Source organism: Symphalangus syndactylus, chromosome 7, assembly GCF_028878055.3.
Source record: "Symphalangus syndactylus isolate Jambi chromosome 7, NHGRI_mSymSyn1-v2.1_pri, whole genome shotgun sequence".
Lineage (NCBI taxonomy): Eukaryota > Metazoa > Chordata > Mammalia > Primates > Hylobatidae > Symphalangus > Symphalangus syndactylus.
The window spans coordinates 62,929,337-62,947,460 of record NC_072429.2 but is presented as its reverse complement, the minus strand read 5'-3'; the positions used below and the strand labels follow the sequence as shown (position 1 = coordinate 62,947,460).

At 37.9% G+C, this 18,124-nt stretch overlaps 1 protein-coding gene and 1 long non-coding RNA gene across 3 annotated transcripts in view; one reads left to right on the top strand and one right to left on the bottom strand.

The window, feature by feature from the left end:
* The window catches only part of LOC129486455 (uncharacterized), a 45,382-nt gene extending 40,906 nt beyond the window's left edge, over positions 1–4,476 (bottom strand). For both annotated transcript variants that reach the window (XR_008658987.2, XR_008658986.1), the window contains exon 1: positions 4,347–4,476. This is a non-coding gene — a long non-coding RNA (uncharacterized lncRNA). The remainder of the gene's footprint in view (positions 1–4,346) is intronic.
* RP1 (RP1 axonemal microtubule associated) overlaps positions 1–13,982 on the top strand; it is a 71,934-nt gene extending 57,952 nt beyond the window's left edge. The window contains exons 2-4 of the mRNA XM_055286392.2: positions 4,106–4,732; positions 5,268–5,439; positions 7,813–13,982. Coding sequence (XP_055142367.1) covers positions 4,118–4,732; positions 5,268–5,439; positions 7,813–13,496 — 6,471 coding nt within the window. The 5' untranslated portion in view covers positions 4,106–4,117 and the 3' untranslated portion in view covers positions 13,497–13,982. The remainder of the gene's footprint in view (positions 1–4,105; positions 4,733–5,267; positions 5,440–7,812) is intronic.
* The last annotated feature ends 4,142 nt before the right edge of the window (positions 13,983–18,124 follow it).

Sequence of the window (18,124 nt, the reverse complement as noted above, 5' to 3'; positions counted from 1 at the left end):
AAGACACAGCCCTCTTGGTAGAAGCCAACTATTTAGTAGTTCTGAGCAGCACAGCTGTAAATGATTGATTTAAGTGGGGTTTGATTGAAACTATTGATGCCACAGATAAGCCTAGCAACAGTTGAGCCTAACGGTGTTAAAAAATCTGCTTAATATTAAAGAGCAATGAAAGTATGCATGATAGCTCCACTGTCTAACTTTAGGCAATAAAGAGGCTCTGCAGAGAAGAAGAGACGATATTGGTAGCAAGCTGTCATGTCATTAGAAGTGGATTTTAAGGCAAAGAGTTTTTGTAAACCAGCTTCCTTGCTACATATAGAGAAGTCACTGGTGAGAAAACTGGAGGGCCTCAAGATTCTACAGTTACCTCTTTCCACCTCCACCACTTCTTCAGCCTAAACTTCTGGGAGAATTCAACCATTTTATGCTGCTCAGTTTGTTTGTTCCCTAGGTAGCCCTTAAGTATATTACTGCCTTATTCCAAATTTAAAGGGCATAAGATAAACCTTATTGTCGAAAGTGTATGTAAAGATACATTGCTAAATTTCCATGCAAATTCTGATTAGTCCTTAAAACTGATTAAGAATGGAGCACAGCTAACATAGGAAAACTCAGAAATGTTACGGAGGGCTGGTAGCTCTGTTTCACAGAAGTGGGCACTCTATCGTCAAGACTTAATGACCACATCGCTAGTCTTGCTCAGGTGCACCAGGTAAATGCTGTACCACCTCTGCCTTCTTCCTGGAGGGCATCTCTACCACTTTTTGCCTCTGGCATCTCAACTTTACACAGGCTTTCTTCTGGAAATTGCCCTTTCTTCTCACTCCCACCCCCAATCCCTCAGGCTGTATTAGACATCCCTCCTTAATATTCTCTTGGTACCCCAACTCTTCCTTTTCTTCACTTGAGCTATTGAGTTACTCTATGAACTTCCCATGGACTCTGTAGGAAATGCACATTATTAAGACAGGGCAAAAGCTGATTCACTTCCTTCAGAAATACTTGGTTTGCACCCTCTTTCCAAATGATGACATTGTGCAATCAATAAACACAAATGTTTTTATTCAATGATAATACCTAATCTTTATCATGTTCTGGGTTTTACACACAAGGCCCTCCTTATCATAGGCTGTTAAGACTCACCTACAAGGATGCAGACTCTCAACACTCTAACTAAAAGTTCCCTCAGTGACTTCTAGGAGTTCCCAGAGATTCTCTCACACACTATGAAGATCATGTGAACTTATATTTTTGTTTTGTTTTCACTACAGCATCCCCAACAAAGTGCCTGACAACCACCCTGTTGGATGCACCTTCTCTGCAAATGCTCCTCCACTGCTGGGGAGCTGGCATCTTCCCAGGTCACATTACCTTCAGCACCTTCCCTTCATGCACTGGGCTCAAAACCAATGCTCAGGGCTGGGTAGCAGTGGGATAGGGACAATGGCAACTGCCTCTTTGCTCCTATTGTCTTTATCTTCCATGTTTTCCCTCCTGGCCCCAGCACAAAATCTCCTTTCTCTTTAGCCAAAACTGACAAACAAAACTGCCCACAAAATTCTTAGCATATTGGCTCACATAGATGTGTTCCCAAAGTGGTCACCAGGTTAACAGCTCTCCAAATAGTGAGATTCAGGCATTTGAAAAATGACATTAAGAGCCTCATGATGCATCTACACCAAGAAAAATATCATTTTCCAAAATTAAGTGAAAAATGTGTCTCAAATATTATTCATGTACAATATTTTCAAATAAACATATAAGTAAACCAACCTAAAATATAATTGGAGACAGAGTTCTAAAGTCTTATTTATTTATTTTTTTAATTTTCTTGAAATGGTGTCTCACTCTATCATCCAGGCTGGGGTGCAGTGGTGCGATCTCAGCTCACTGCAACCTCTGCCTCCTGGGTTCAAGCGATTCTCCTGCCTCAGCCTCCCGAGTAGAGTAGCTGGGACTATAAGCGCACGCCACCACGCCCGGCTAATTTTTGTATTTTTAGTAGAGATGAGGGTTCACCATGTTGGCCAGGCTGGTCTCGAACTCCTGACCTCAGGAGATCTACCTGCCTCGGCCTCCCAAAGTGCTGGGATTGCACGTGTGAGCCACCACGCCTGGCCTAAAGTCTTATTTAAATACTGAAGGAACTCATCCTTCTTATAGTTGCTGACGCCATGGCAATTAAGCAGCCTGCTCAAAGTCAGACCACAGTTGACCAGATAAGGATAAGAGGTTGCAGTTTTGCTGACTCCATTGCGAAGCTGGATTCCCCAGCTCCTGATGCACATGTCTGCTACAGCTGCTTTTTTTGTCTTAAGTATTATAATTACTTTAAACTTCCGAGGAAGAAGGAAGGGAAGACATCTAATTTCTAGGCTGATCTTCAAATGCTTTTTTTCTAAGTTACATTTAAATAAGATTTGCAAATCAGATTGGAGATATATGAAGAATCTTGGATAACAGCTTGCAAAAATTTAAGTAGATAATTTGAGCCAGATTTATAGCTGATTTACAATGATAAACATGCCTTTTTCCAATCTCTGTATTACCAATCACATTAATTTTGTTTGTTCAATTTGTCTTCAAGGCTGCAGGACTTTCTTACTGTGTCAAAAGACACTAATAATTAAAATGATTTCAAACAATAGAAGACAGCCACAAATGAAAACAAGGCCAGAACCAGATAAATCCTTCCACATGCTGCTCATTTGTCAGTCAAACTCCAGTTTCACTGAGAAGTGGAAAAGGAAAACCTTAGTGCTTTGCTGAAAATTACTCTTCTTGAATTCTCTCCTGAAGGTTTAACTTTAGAACTACTAGTGGGACTAGTAACCAGACTGCAACAGTTTTAGCAGCCCACAGCAATGCTGTCATTCATTTAAAGAACATTTTTGCTTAGTGCAGTGTTTCCCAAAGTAAGATAAGTGGTTGTGTGATATGATTTGCCTGCATTTTATCCAATATGCAGTGGAAACATCTGATAGTATCTTAAGATGGCTCTTACTTAAGGTTCTATGTGATACATTCCTCCTAGAACTTAATGTCAAGTACATTTTCCTCCAGACAATTTGAACTTTAAAAACATTTCCTGTTTCTCCCATATTTCCTTATTGTCAGGATATGAAGGACTAAATTGATGAATTGCAAAACTCTCTTACTTTTCTCAGTGGATGGTTTCTGATTTGTGTCTGTTGTTTTTTAAATTCTGCAATAATATCTGCTAATTTTAAAGGTTCACAAAGTTTGGCAATGTATAAAAAACACGAATATTATCCAGAATTCTGCAATCCAGAGATAACCACCATCAACACTGGGTTGTATATATTTCTGGACTTTTCCCCAATTCATATAACTCATGTGCCACAAAACACTACTTTGGTCAATGGCGGACTACCTATATGATGGTGGCCCCACAAGATTATAATACCATATTTTGACTATACCTTTTCTATGTTTAGATATGTTTAGATACACAAATTACCACTGTGTTACAATGCCCTACGGTATTCAAACAGTAACATGCTGTACAGATTTATAGCCTAGGAGGAATAGGTTATTCCCTAAAGCCTGGGTGTGTAGTAGGCTATACCATCTGTTTGTGTAAGTACACTCTATGATATTCACACAATGATAAAATCACCTAACAATGCATTTCTCAGAACTTATCCTCATTGTTAGGCAATGTGACTGTACGTATACATTTAAATCAGTAGCACAGAATGTTTTGCAAACTGAATTTTTGCAGTTAGTAATATGTCATGATCATCTTTCTATGCCAAAAGATATATAAGGTCATGTTTAATGGTTGCATAGTTTTCCATTGCATGGGTGTATATGTGATAATTTATCTAGGCCCTTATTCGTGTGTTTAGGTTGTTTTTAACCTTTAAATTATAAATGTCCTTATTTAACAGTTTATCTCTTTTATTATAAGTTCCTTAAAATTGTCTTTCAAAATTGATAGGTATAATGAATGAAGAAACGAATGAAAGAATAAACTTCTAGGAATATCCTGGATGTCTGCAGCTATATTTAGCATGCATTAGTATTACCATGTATTTGCTATGGTGCTGTGATTCTGGAGATAATTTTCTTTCTTCTCTAGGTCTCAGCCAAAATGAGTGATACTCCTTCTACTGGTTTTTCCATCATTCATCCTACTTCTTCTGAAGGTCAAGTTCCACCCCCTCGCCATTTGAGCCTCACTCATCCTGTTGTGGCCAAGCGGATCAGTTTCTACAAGAGCGGAGACCCCCAATTTGGCGGGGTCAGGGTGGTGGTCAACCCTCGCTCCTTTAAGTCCTTTGATGCTCTGCTGGATAACTTGTCCAGGAAGGTGCCCCTACCTTTTGGAGTGAGGAACATCAGCACCCCTCGGGGCAGGCACAGCATCACGCGCCTGGAGGAGCTGGAGGACGGCGAGTCGTACCTATGTTCCCACGGCAGGAAGGTGCAGCCTGTAGACCTGGACAAAGCCCGTCGGCGCCCGCGGCCCTGGCTCAGCAGCCGGGCCATCAGCGCACATGCACAGTCCCACCCCGTTGCCGTCGCTGCCCCCGGCATGCCCCGCGCCCCGCGGAGCCTGGTGGTCTTCAGGAATGGCGACCCGAAGACGAGGCGCGCGGTTCTTCTGAGCAGGAGGGTCACCCAGAGCTTCGAGGCATTTCTACAGCACCTGACAGAGGTCATGCAGCGCCCGGTGGTCAAGCTGTATGCTACGGACGGAAGGAGGGTGAGCGTTCTGGGGGCTCCTCGAGCCTGAGCTCATTTTGAGCACCCTACTAATTGGATTCGTGTGGGATGTGAATGGTGGCCCCCGGGAAGGAAGTCTTCCTTCCTCCCTGACTGTGTATGTGAGTGTGTGCGCGCCGGTGCTGCCTTTGTTCCTTTGTCAGAATCTGACTGGAATCTCATCTTTCCCTCACGCTACCTACCCCTTTCTGTCTTCCCTGAGCCCCGAGTTACATAATGTTTTCGCATGGAATCCAATCTGGATAATATTTTTTGGAAAGGAGTGACAAAGAGTAGTATTTTCATACAGGAAGCATTTTCCTGGGATCCCTGCTGGGACGTAACTGACTCCCCCACCCAACCTTGACATTTGGTATTTGTACTTATTTTGTATACACCATTGGTGCCTAAGAAAATGGTCAGTGATGATGTCTTTCAAGCCTAGGAGGTTGTTGATTTGATTCAAGCAAAGTTATAAAATTACCACTTAGTATAAAATGTGCTCATCTCAGGATAATGACTCTGGTCTCTTTTAGGTTCCCAGCCTCCAGGCAGTGATCCTGAGCTCTGGAGCTGTGGTGGCAGCAGGAAGGGAGCCGTTTAAACCAGGAAATTATGACATCCAAAAATACTTGCTTCCTGCTAGATTACCAGGGATCTCTCAGCGTGTGTACCCCAAGGGAAATGCAAAGTCAGAAAGCAGAAAGAGTAAGTCACTTATTAATATATAGCCCATATTTTTAGTCCTGAGATTTTTTTTGCCTCAACGACAGCAAAAATCCATGCTTAAATGACCAGTTTCTTTCACCACAGAAACGAAAAGGAGAGGATTTAAAAACATTCTAAACTGAAATTGGCTATATTTATAGTTGGAAAGAGTCATAGAGATTATCTATTTTTTAGACTTTTCCAAATCAATGATATGCCTGTTTAAATTGATGATGTGTACTTTTTTGCATAAAATACCTAGTTAAAAAAATAAAAATGCCAGCATTTCTTGCTTTAGAGTGGAATCTGTGTAAGTCTCTTCTCTGGTATTTGCAGAGTTTTCTCTAAATAGTACCATGCAGCATCCATAGCTGACCTCAGCAGGTTAGCAGAATGACTGTATTTTTTCAAATTTATGCTATGTGCTCTGCCTTCTGAAGTTATTCCTATAAAAATCACAGGTTCTTAGATCCACATTTTATTTATTAAATAAAAGGTTCATGCAACCAATTCATGCTGGTTAACGATAATGTAGGTTGATAATTCTGTAGGATCTGCTGTGTAGCATTATCCTTTGGTTAGGGGAGGAAGAGGGCCTCTTCAGGCCCAGGAATGTGGGATAAGCTGTAAATTGCCTATACAGCAATTTACATTAGCAATAATGAGCTAATCTCATTATTCATTGTACTCAGTATTTCCAGGGAAGACAAGCTCTTTGCTGGAGTACTGATTATTTTTTATACTTAAATTTAAGTTTTTATTCTCTTTAGACTTGGATAATATGTATTTTAAATAGTATTAATCTCTCTACTCACTGCTAATGTGGGTAAAACTAATCCATTGTTGTTTAATGATTTCATGGATATATTCAATAGATAATTATTAATGCTTCTATTTTGTAAGCATTAGGTTGCCACATATATGTTATAAATATGGTAGTGCTATTTCACATTTGTCATTTTACTAAAATGATTTTATTATCTTATGTCTGATACAGGTTGCCGAGTATGGTTTTTGATGACTGCAGGGAATCTGAGGGCTTCGTTAAGTTTTCTTAAAAAATTTGAGACATTTTGATTTATAATTTAAGTAAAAGCATATCAAAAATAAGAAAAAATATTTCTAGGTTTATACTCTAGGGGCTTACCTGATGGCAGGTATGTGCAAATCTATATAGATTTGCTAACAGGAATTTTTTTTTCTTTTTGAGATGGGGTCTCACTATGTTACCCAGGCTGTTTATGATGGGCTCAAGTGATCACCCGCCTCAGCCTCCCAAAGTGCTAGGATTACAGATGTGAGCCATCGCGCCCAGCCCAGGCATTTTGATTGAATTTAAGAAGCAAGAGTGCCAAGGTTAATGCTGAAGATACACATTAAAAGGACAACTGATATCTGGACTTATGTCTATCTCTGTTCTCTCTTGTGCCCTATATTAAGTCAGCTGCAACGATTATACAAAGTGCATGCTAGATTAGTAATTAGTACTTGATTAATTCATTCTTAATTATAAAAATGTTTCTGCTTTCATAAAGCTATGGATACCTCTTTTGATGTGTAGGTGGGAAGATGAATACCATCATAAATTGTTGCTTGCCTTGTTTGAATAGGTAAGCGGTACTTGGTTAGACTTCAGTTTCAGTACTGGTAAAACAATGAAATGAAAACCCACAAAAACTTTTATCTTTGGTAGAATTCTTAGCAGTTTTTACTTTATACATTTTTAAAATTAAAATTATCTTATTAAACTTGTTAAAATTCTCTGAACCTCCTCATTGAAGTTGAAGTAGAATTAGAGATCTCTTCTAAAGAGTGGTTTGAAGAAATGTACCACTGTTGCAGTAGGTTTTCTCAAATAACTATTGGGAAAATACATAGGCTGAGTGTGGTGGCTCACGCCTGTAATCCTAGCACTTTGGGAGGCCGAGGTGGGCGGATCACGAGGTCAGGAGATCGAGACCATCCTGGCCAACATGGTGAAAACCCATCTCTACTAAAAATACAAAAAAATTAGCTGGGCATGGTGGTGCCGGCCTGTAGTCCCAGCTATTCGGGACGCTGAAGCAGGAGAACTGCTTGCACCCTGGTGGTGGAGGTAGCAGTGAGCCCAGATCGTGCCACTGCACTCCAGTCTGGCAACAGAGCAAGACTCTGTCTCAGAAAAAAAAAAAAAAAAGAAAAAAAATACATAGAGCTCAGAAACATATCAGTAACATTTTACTATGAAATACAGAAAATATGCTACTTTTCATACTAATCATTTCTCCTTTTCTCTTTTTTTCTTTGCTGCCTCTTCCTTTGGATATTTCTAACTTCTCTGCCTTCCATATTATATTTTGATGTGGGCACCTTTTACTCTTAAAATCTTTAAAGTAAGCACACATATGTCTTCAAGCTCAAGGTCCCAGATTTATTCTGTTTCTTCTGAGAAAACACATAATAATGATTGCTACTTAGACTATTCTTTTGTTCCTGAAAATTACTTGGCCTTAGAAAAGAATGATTCTCAGAATTTACCAATATATCCTTCTGAAGATGATATTGAGAAATCAATTATTTTTAATCAAGATGGCACTATGACAGTTGAGATGAAAGTTCGATTCAGAATAAAAGAGGAAGAAACCATAAAATGGACAACTACCGTCAGTAAAACTGGTCCTTCTAATAATGATGAAAAGAGTGAGATAAGTTTTCCAGGAAGAACAGAAAGTCGATCATCTGGTTTAAAGCTTGCATCATGTTCATTCTCTGCAGATGTGTCACCTATGGAGCGAAGCAGTAATCAAGAGGGCAGTTTGGCAGAGGAGATAAACATTCAAATGACAGATCAAGTGGCCGAAACTTGCAGTTCTGCTAGTTGGGAGAATGCTACTGTGGACACAGATATCAACCAGGGAACTCAAGACCAAGCAAAGCATCGTTTTCATAGGCCCCCTACACCTGGACTAAGAAGAGTGAGACAAAAGAAATCTGTGATAGGCAGTGTGACCTTAGTATCTGAAACTGAGGTTCAAGAGAAAATGATTGGACAGTTTTCCTATAGTGAAGAAAGGGAAAGTGGGGAAAACAAGTCTGAGTATCACATGTTTACACATTCTTGCAGTAAAATGTCATCAGTATCTAACAAACCAGTACTCGTTCAGATCAATAACAATGATCAAATGGAGGAGTCATCATTAGAAAGAAAAAAGGAAAACAGTCTGCTTAAGTCAAGTGCAATAAGTGCTGGTGTTATAGAAATTACAAGTCAGAAGATGTTAGAGATGTCGCATAATAATGGTTTGCCACCAACTATATCAAACAACTCAATTGTGGAGGAAGATGTAGTTGATTGTGTGGTATCGGACAACAAAACTGGTATCAAGAACTTCAAAACTTATGGTAACACCAATGATAGGTTCAGTCCTATTTCAGCAGATGCAACCCATTTTTCAAGTAATAACTCTGGAACTGACAAAAATATTTCTGAGGCTCCAGCTTCAGAAGCATCCTCTATTGTCACTGCAAGAATTGACAGACTAATTAATGAATTTGCTCAGTGTGGTTTAACAAAACTTCCAAAAAATGAAAAGAAGATTTTGTCATCTGTTACCAGCAAAAAGAAGAAAAAATCTCGACAGCAAGCAATAAATTCCAGGTATCAAGATGGACAGCTTGCAACCAAAGGAATTCTTAATAAGAATGAGAGAATAAACACAAAAGGTAGAATTACAAAGGAAATGATAGTGCAAGATTCAGATAGTCCCCTTAAAGGAGGGATACTTTGTGAGGAAGACCTCCGGACAAGTGATACTGTAATTGAATCAAATACTTTTTGTTCCAAAAGTAATCTCAATTCCACGATTTCCAAGAATTTCCATAGAAATAAATTAAATACTACTCAAAATTCCAAGGTTCAAGGACTTTTAACCAAAAGAAAATCTAGATCACTAAATAAAATAAGCTTAGGAGCACCTAAAAAAAGAGAAATCGGTCAAAGAGATAAAGTGTTTCCTCAGAATGAATCTAAATATTGCAAAAGTACTTTTGAAAATAAAAGTTTATTTCATGTATTTAACATCCTTGAGCAAAAACCCAAAGATTTTTATGCACCGCAATCTCAAGCAGAAGTGGCATCTGGGTATTTGAGAGGAATGGCAAAGAAGAGTTTAGTTTCAAAAGTTACTGATTCACACATAACTTTAAAAAGCCAGAAAAAACATAAAGGGGATAAATTGAAAGCAAGTGCTATTTTAAGTAAACAACATGCTACAACCAGGGCAAATTCTTTAGCTTCTTTGAAAAAACCTGATTTTCCTGAGGATATTGCTCATCATTCAATTCAAAATTATATACAGAGTTGGTTGCAAAACATAAATCCATATCCAACTTTAAAGCCTATAAAATCAGCTCCGATATGTAGAAATGAAATGAGTATGGTAAAGTGTAGCAATAATAGTTTTTCAGGGAATGATCCCTATACAAGTTCTGGAAAAATAAGTAATTTTGTTATGGAAAGTAATAAGCACATAACTAAAATTGCCAGTTTGACAGGAGATAATCTATGTAAAGAGGGAGATAAGTCTTTTATTGCCAATGACACTGGTGAAGATCTCCATGAGACACAGGTTGGATCTCTGAATGATGCTTATTTGGTTCCCTTGCATGAATATTGTACTTTGTCACAGTCAGCTATTAATAATCATAATACTAAAAGTCATATAGCTGCTGAAAAATCGGGACCAGAGAAAAAACTTGTTTACGAGGAAATAAACCTAGCTAGAAAAAGGCAAAGTGTAGAGGTTGCCATTCAAGTAGATCCTATAGAAGAGGAAACTCCAAAAGACCTCTTACCAGTCCTGATGCTTCACCAATTGCAAGCTTCAGTTCCTGGTATTCACAAGACTCAGAATGGAGTTGTTCAAATGCCAGGTTCACTTGCAGATGTTCCCTTTCATTCTGCAATATGTAATTCATCCACTAATCTCCTTCTAGCTTGGCTCTTGGTGCTAAACCTAAAGGGAAGTATGAATAGCTTCTGTCAAGTTGATGCTCACAAGGCTACCAACAAATCTTCAGAAACACTTGCATTATTGGAGATTCTAAAGCACATAGCTATCACAGAGGAAGCTGATGACTTGAAAGCTGCTGTTGCCAATTTAGTGGAGTCAACTACAAGCCACTTTGGACTCAGTGAGAAAGAACAAGACGTGGTTCCAATAGATCTTTCTGCAAATTGTTCCACAGTCAACATTCAGAGTGTTCCTAAGTACAGTGAAAATGAAAGAACACAAGGAATCTCCTCTTTGGATGGAGGTTGCTCTGCCAGTGAGGCATGTGCCCCTGAAGTCTGTGTTTTGGAAGTGACTTGCTCTCCATGTGAGATGTGCACTGTAAATAAGGCTTATCCTCCAAAAGAGACATGTAACCTCAGTGACACTTTTTTTCCTAGTGATGATTATGGTGTGGATCAGACTTCTATGATTAAGGCTTGTTTCCTAGGAGAGATCTGTTCACTTACTGATACTGTGTTTTCTGATAAGGCTTGTGCTGAAAAGGAGAACCATATCTATGAGGGAGCTTGCCCAATTGATGAGACCTACGTTCCTGTCAATGTCTGCAATACCATTGACTTTTTAAACTCCAAAGAAAACACATATACTGATAACTTGGAATCAACTGAAGAGTTAGAAAGAGGTGATGACATTCAGAAAGATCTAAATATTTTGACAGACCCTGAATATAAAAATGGCTTTAATACATTGGTGTCGCATCAAAATGTCAGTAATTTAAGCTCCTGTGGCCTTTGCCTAAGTGAAAAAGAAGCAGAACTTGATAAGAAACATAGTTCTCTAGATGATTTTGAAAATTGTTCACTAAGGAAGTTTCAGGATGAAAATGCATATACTTCCTTTGATATGGAAGAACCAAGGACTTCTGAAGAACCAGGCTCAATAACCAACAGCATGACATCAAGTGAAAGAAACATTTCAGAATTGGAATCTTTTGAAGACTTAGATAACCATGACACTGATATCTTTAATAGAGTGGTTAATGGAGGAGAGCAAGCCACTGAAGAATTAATCCAAGAAGACGTAGAGGCTAGTAAAACTTTAGAATTGATAGACATCTCTAGTAAGAATATTATGGAAGAAAAAAGAAAGAATGGTATAATTTATGAAATAATGAGTAAGAGGCTGGCAACACCACCATCTTTAGTTTTTTGCTATGATTCTAAGCAAAATAGTGAAAAGGAGACCAATGAAGGAGAAACTAAGATGGTAAAAATGATGGTGAAAAACATGGAAACTGGAAGTTATTCAGAGTCCTCTCCTGATTTAAAAAAATGCATCAAAAGTCCAGTGACTTCTGATTGGTCAGACTATCGGCCCGACAGTGACAGTGAGCAGCCATATAAAACATCCAGTGATGATCCCAATGACAGTGGCGAACTTACCCAAGAGAAAGAATACAACATAGGATTTGTTAAAAGGGCAATAGAAAAACTTTACGGTAAAGCAGATACTATTAAACCATCTTTTTTTCCTGGCTCTACCCGCAAGTCTCAGGTTTGTCCTTATAATTCTGTGGAATTTCAGTGTTCCAGGAAAGCAACTCTTTATGATTCTGAAGGGCAGTCATTTGGCTCTTCTGAACAGGTATCTAGTAGTTCACCTATGTTGCAGGAATTCCAGGAAGAAAGACAAGATAAGTGTGATGTTAGTGGTGTGAGGGACAATTATTATAGGGGTGACATGTTAGAACCTGGTACAAAACAAAATGATCATAGCAGAATCCTCACAGACATAGAGGAAGGAGTACTGATTGACAAAGGCAAATGGCTTCTGAAAGAAAATCATTTGCTAAGGATGTCATCTGAAAATCCTGGCATGTGTGGCAATGCAGACACCACATCAGTAGACACCCTACTTGATAATAACAGCAGTGAGGTACCATATTCACATTTTGGTAATTTGGCCCCAGGCCCAACCATGGATGAACTCTCCTCTTCAGAACTCGAGGAACTGACTCAACCCCTTGAACTAAAATGCAATTACTTTAACATGCCTCATGGCAGTGACTCAGAACCTTTTCATGAGGATCAGCTGGATGTTCACAATGAAACCTGTGCCAAGGAAAGAATAGCAAATCACCATATAGAGGAGAAGGGTAATCATCAGTCAGAAAGAGTATGCACATCTGTCACTCATTCCTTTATTTCTGCTGGTAACAAAGTATACCCTGTCTCTGATGATGCTATTAAAAACCAACCATTGCCTGGCAGTAATATGATTCATGGTACACTTCAGGAAGCTGACTCTTTGGATAAACTGTATGCTCTTTGTGGTCAACATTGCCCAATATTAACTGTTATTATCCAACCCATGAATGAGGAAGACCGAGGATTTGCATATCGCAAAGAATCTGATATTGAAAATTTCTTGGGTTTTTATTTATGGATGAAAATACACCCATATTTACTTCAGACAGACAAAAATGTGTTCAGGGAAGAGAACAATAAAGCAAGTATGAGACAAAATCTTATTGATAATGCCATTGGTGATATATTTGATCAGTTTTATTTCAATAACACATTTGACTTGATGGGTAAAAGAAGAAAACAAAAAAGAATTAACTTCTTGGGGTTAGAGGAAGAAGGTAATTTAAAGAACTTTCAACTGGATTTGAAGGAAAGGTTTTGTATGAATTTCTTGCACACATCATTGTTAGTTGTGGGTAATATGAATTCAAATACACAAGACCTCAGCAGTCAGACAAATGAAATCTTTAAAGCAGTCGATGAGAATAACAACTTATTCAATAACAGATTCCAGGGCTCAAGAACAAATCTCAACCAAGTAGTAAAAGAAAATATCAACTGTCATTACTTCTTTGAAATGCTTTGTCAAGTTTGCCTCTTAGATATTTGCCAAGTTGAGACCTCCTTAAATATTAGCAACAGAAATATTTTAGAAGACCTTTGTATGTTTGAGGGTGAAAATCTTTTCATTTGGGAAGAGGAAGACATATTAAATTTAACTGATCTTGAAAGCAGTAGAGAACAAGAAGATTTATAATTTCAATATCAGCACAGTCATTCTTTGTCAATTCATTTTTTCCCATAATGAGATGAAGCACATGTGACGAATATGGACTAGATAACCTCTAAGAATTTTCCACTTCTTCAAAATGAACTTATTCTAGAAAGCTTACCCTTGGATAACCAGTTCGACTTTCAAAATTTCTCTGTTCTTTGTTTTTCCAACAATTACAGACTCAGGTTCTCTTATTTTGGAAGTTTCTATCCGGTTTTGTTCTGAAATTACATGGTTTTTATTTTTTGGTATCTATGATTTTTTTTGCTCAGGGTGTCAAAATGTACTAAAGATAAGAATTATATCCTTTTTAAAAAAGTGTCGTTAGCTTGGTGTAAAATGTATATTGACTGTATTGGTGAATAAATTGAATAGACATAACCTCAAAGTACTTCACTTATTCTTTTTAACTACTGATTTGATAAAAAGTATGATTATAAGATATCCACAACAATCTCATAGTTTCTTGTGCCAAATGTGTTGAGTCCAGAATATCCAGTGAAATTGCAAGCATTTCGATGGGACAGGATTTAGTGTTTTTCTAATAGACTAGACTATCAAGTATCAATTGGTTTGAATGATTGTGGTGTATTTCCCAGGAGTTAACCAGGAAAGCTTTTAAGATTCCTTCCACTGCATGACTATATGATGGTATAGAAACAAGTCTTAGAAAACTTGGAAATCTATGCCTCTTGTCTACAACTGATTCAAATTAGAATGATCAGTATTTTTAGAGCCACACATGGAGATGCTAAAATAACATAAATTTGGCATTGAGGAACAAAAGGTAATTAAATTAATTACATCAAGAATAATGTTGGTGTCAGTTCAGCATGAGTCATAAATTTGTAAAAATTATGAATTGCTACTTCATCAGCTGGAGACTACTTCTAAGTAGAGTATGCTTTTTAAAAAAACATTAAGTGATGATGTTTTCTTTTAATGAAAATATGGAAGTTATAATATTATGTAAGTTTCTGTAGTAAGCAATGAGAAATTGTAGTGAATGAAAGGGCACAAAGTTTTGGAGAAAAAATAGAAAGGAGAAAATAATTTACATTAATTTTGTGCCTACTGTGTACCAGGGACTGTGGTACACCTGCAGGCTTTTTGTGTGTAATTTTTCCTCATAAAGGCACTGTGAATGTGGCTTTATTACCCCCCCTGCATTTTTTTTTTTTTAATAGAGAAGTTAGGAGCAAAAGGTAAAGGACTTTCATGACTGGTTTACAGTAGGGTATCATGCCAGGATTTGAACCCAGTTCTTTGTGCTTGAAAATCAATACTCTTTTTACTACCTTTTTTTTTTTTTTTTTTTTTTTTTTTTATAGCTGATTCTCAGTATGTTTCCCAGGCTGGTTTTGAACTCCTGGGCTCAAATGATCCTCCATCCTCAGCATCTCAAGTAGGTGGGACTACAGGCACATGCCACTGCACTGGGCTTACTACATTTTTATCATTGTTTTCATGTGAGGAAGAAGGGATAAGATTTTTTTTTTTTTTTTGAGACAGAGTTTTGCTCTTGTTGCCCAGGCTGGAGTGCAATGGTGTGATCTTGGCTCACCGCAACCCCTGCCTCCTAGGTTCAAGTGATTCTCCTGCCTCAGCCTCCCAAGTAGCTGGGATTACAGGCATGCACCATCACACCTGGCTAATTTTTGTATTTTTAGTAGAGATGGGGTTTCTCCATGTTGGTTAGGCTGTTCTTGAACTCCTGACCTCAGGTGATCTGCCCACCTCGGCCTTCCAAAGTGCTGGAATTACAGGTGTGAGCCACCGCGCCCAGCCAGTGATAAGATATTTTTTTAAGAATTACCACTCATTCTCTAGTGCAGGGAGACAAGGAAAGAATTTTTCTTTTTAATTTGGAAGGTGTGAAATATAGATATACCCAAGAAGACTGAGGAAATCACTTATAAAAAGCAGGAGGTTTCAAGAAATATGGCATGCAGTATGTAGTTTTTGGCAATACTATTACACCAAACAGTGTCCTTTGTGCATAATAATTGGGAGAAGCTGGAGTGACAACCATGAATTAGTAATGCATGACTGTGTAACATACTTCTGCTTTAAACATACTTCTTTAAAATGAACATGTTCACATGCATTGAATTCTGAGATCTTGGGCCACATCTTATTCACAGAGCTAGCTTCGTACTTGGGACATGGTAAGTACCTAATAAATGTGTGTTAAATGGATAAGAAGTGCTTTTGAAGGCATTTAATTTTTCTTTACCTCTTACTAATTTCAGATCCATACATGTAGAAGGATGTGCAAATATGCTGAAGGATAGAACTCAGTTTTTTGTATTTTTTTTTAGTTTTTTAATATTTTATGAAAGCAGTATTTTACTTATCCTTAAAATGTCTGTAAAGATGATTTTTTCTTTTAAACACTCAAAGCATGTTTTTATTTTTACAAGATTTATATTTAAAAAATCTTGTCACACTGCGAAATTTAGAAGAGTAAGTGAAACTTTAGAGGAAATATAAGAATATTATAGAGACTTAGCTTTTGCTTTACAGATGAAGTACCTGAAGGGCTGAGTATGGAAGTGTAGCCTCCCTTACTCAGGGGAAGATATGTAGAATTCAGTCTCTGGTCCCAAGGTGGAGTGGTGAAATTATTGTGTTTTGCCCACCAGATGGCATCTGTGCTATGCACTGCCAAAAGTTCAGGCACTCTGAGAGGCTTGCATGGATAAAGGCAATGCTTTAAGCATTGGGGCAGTCTCTGAGCTTCCTGCTTCTGCTTCAAAGAAAGCTGAATGCCCAACTGTGCAGGCATCTCCCAAATATTAAACCCAGAAGAAGTAGCAGTGTTCAGAATTAAAATAAATATACTATTAGTATATTTAGTAGCAAGGAGCAGAAGTTCAAAAGTAGAGGCACTCAAAAATGCCAGCTGTCAAGTATTATCAGAGTTGATTCCAAGGAAAGCCCAATTTGGGGACGATGGGACCCACCAAAATTCCCTAATTCAAGTTGAAACTAAGTTAATGAGCCATTGGCTCAGTGGATAGGGGTAATTTTTACATGACACTTTCAAATATTATAATGTAACTTTTCAGTGACACAAAACATACCTCATTTTTCAGAGTGTAAACTGAGGTATTGAAACTACATTCCATATTTGTGGCACTCAAAGTCCTTATGAGGAGCTACCTTATAAGGTGGTTGTTAGAGGATCACTAGAGAAAATACTTGTAAAACTCTTAGCACAGAGGTTGGCACACAGTGTTAAACATGTTTTAGCTATTTTTCTTTAAAAAGCCATTAGTCTTAATACGTTTGATATGCTTTTCAAAGTTGGTGTTCTTCTGACCAAGATGTATTTTAGCTTTATTGTGTGCATATATATATATGAAATGTAATATTTTCAACATTTAGTCATATAGCCCTTTACAAAAGTGAAGGTGACTAACAGTTTGAGCCCCTGCTTGGTGCCAAATATTGGGCTGAGTTCTTTATGTGTGTTATCTTCGTCCTCACAAGAACCCTCTCGATGGGTAATAGTATCTTTAATGTAGCAGGAAGGGGACTAAAACTCACAGAGGCTAGTAAAAAAGAGCTTTTACTTTAATATCTGTATTTGATCTTCATAAAAAGTCCTGAGTTTTGTGGTTTGATACTCCATGTACAGATCTACCCTGAAAACAAAATGACTTTCTATTCCCTGTTTATTGAGGTTAAGAAGGATTCCATAACTACCCAGGGTTCTTTTAATCCAAAGTACTTAGCGTTTTTCCTACTATTCTACTCTCTTGTCCATTAAGGTATTAAAGGATAATTGTTTTTAAAAAGCAAAATCATGAATTCTATATAGATATAACATGACCATGTGCCAAAGATTACAAATTACGTAGGGAATTATTAACATATACAATAGGCTGAAGGAAGAATTTAAAGTATCACTAAAAATAAGCAATAAGAAATGCTGAAATGAATTTGCTTCTGTCCAGGACAAAAATTACATTCCCTGGACACAACCAATTTATATTTCTATGGAAAAGAATAGTTTGCATTATCTATGTTTTTACAATTTGCAGGATTATCAGATAATTTAAAGATAATGAAAAAACAGAGATAACCCCAAGAGGGCTTGACAAGGCACTTTTGTCCATTTCAAGGTATTTCACAGTTTTTTTCCTAAAAGGGTTTATCTTCCAGTGACTTAAGTGCTAATTTATTAAGGGAATGTTCCTAAGTCAGCAAAGAACGTATGACCGAAAAGCTTTTGAAAATTAAGCAACAAAACAGCAAACCTTCAATAAGAGACAAGTACTATGTTTGATGGTTTAGAGAAGATGTGTTCATCTTGTTTTAGACAAAAATTAGTAAACAATTCCCATCATGGGCTTTAGATGTAATATACAATGGGCTGGGTGCAGTGGCTCACACCTGTAATCCCAGCACTTTGGGAGGCCAAGGCAGGCGGATCACAAGGTCAGGAGATCGAAACCATCCTGGCAAACACGATGAAACCCCATCTCTACTAAAAATACAAAAAAATTAGCCAGGTGTGATGGTGGGCGCCTGTAGTCCCAGCTACTCGGGAGGCTGAGGCAGGAGAATGTCATGAACTCAGGAGGCGGAGCTTGCAGTGAGCC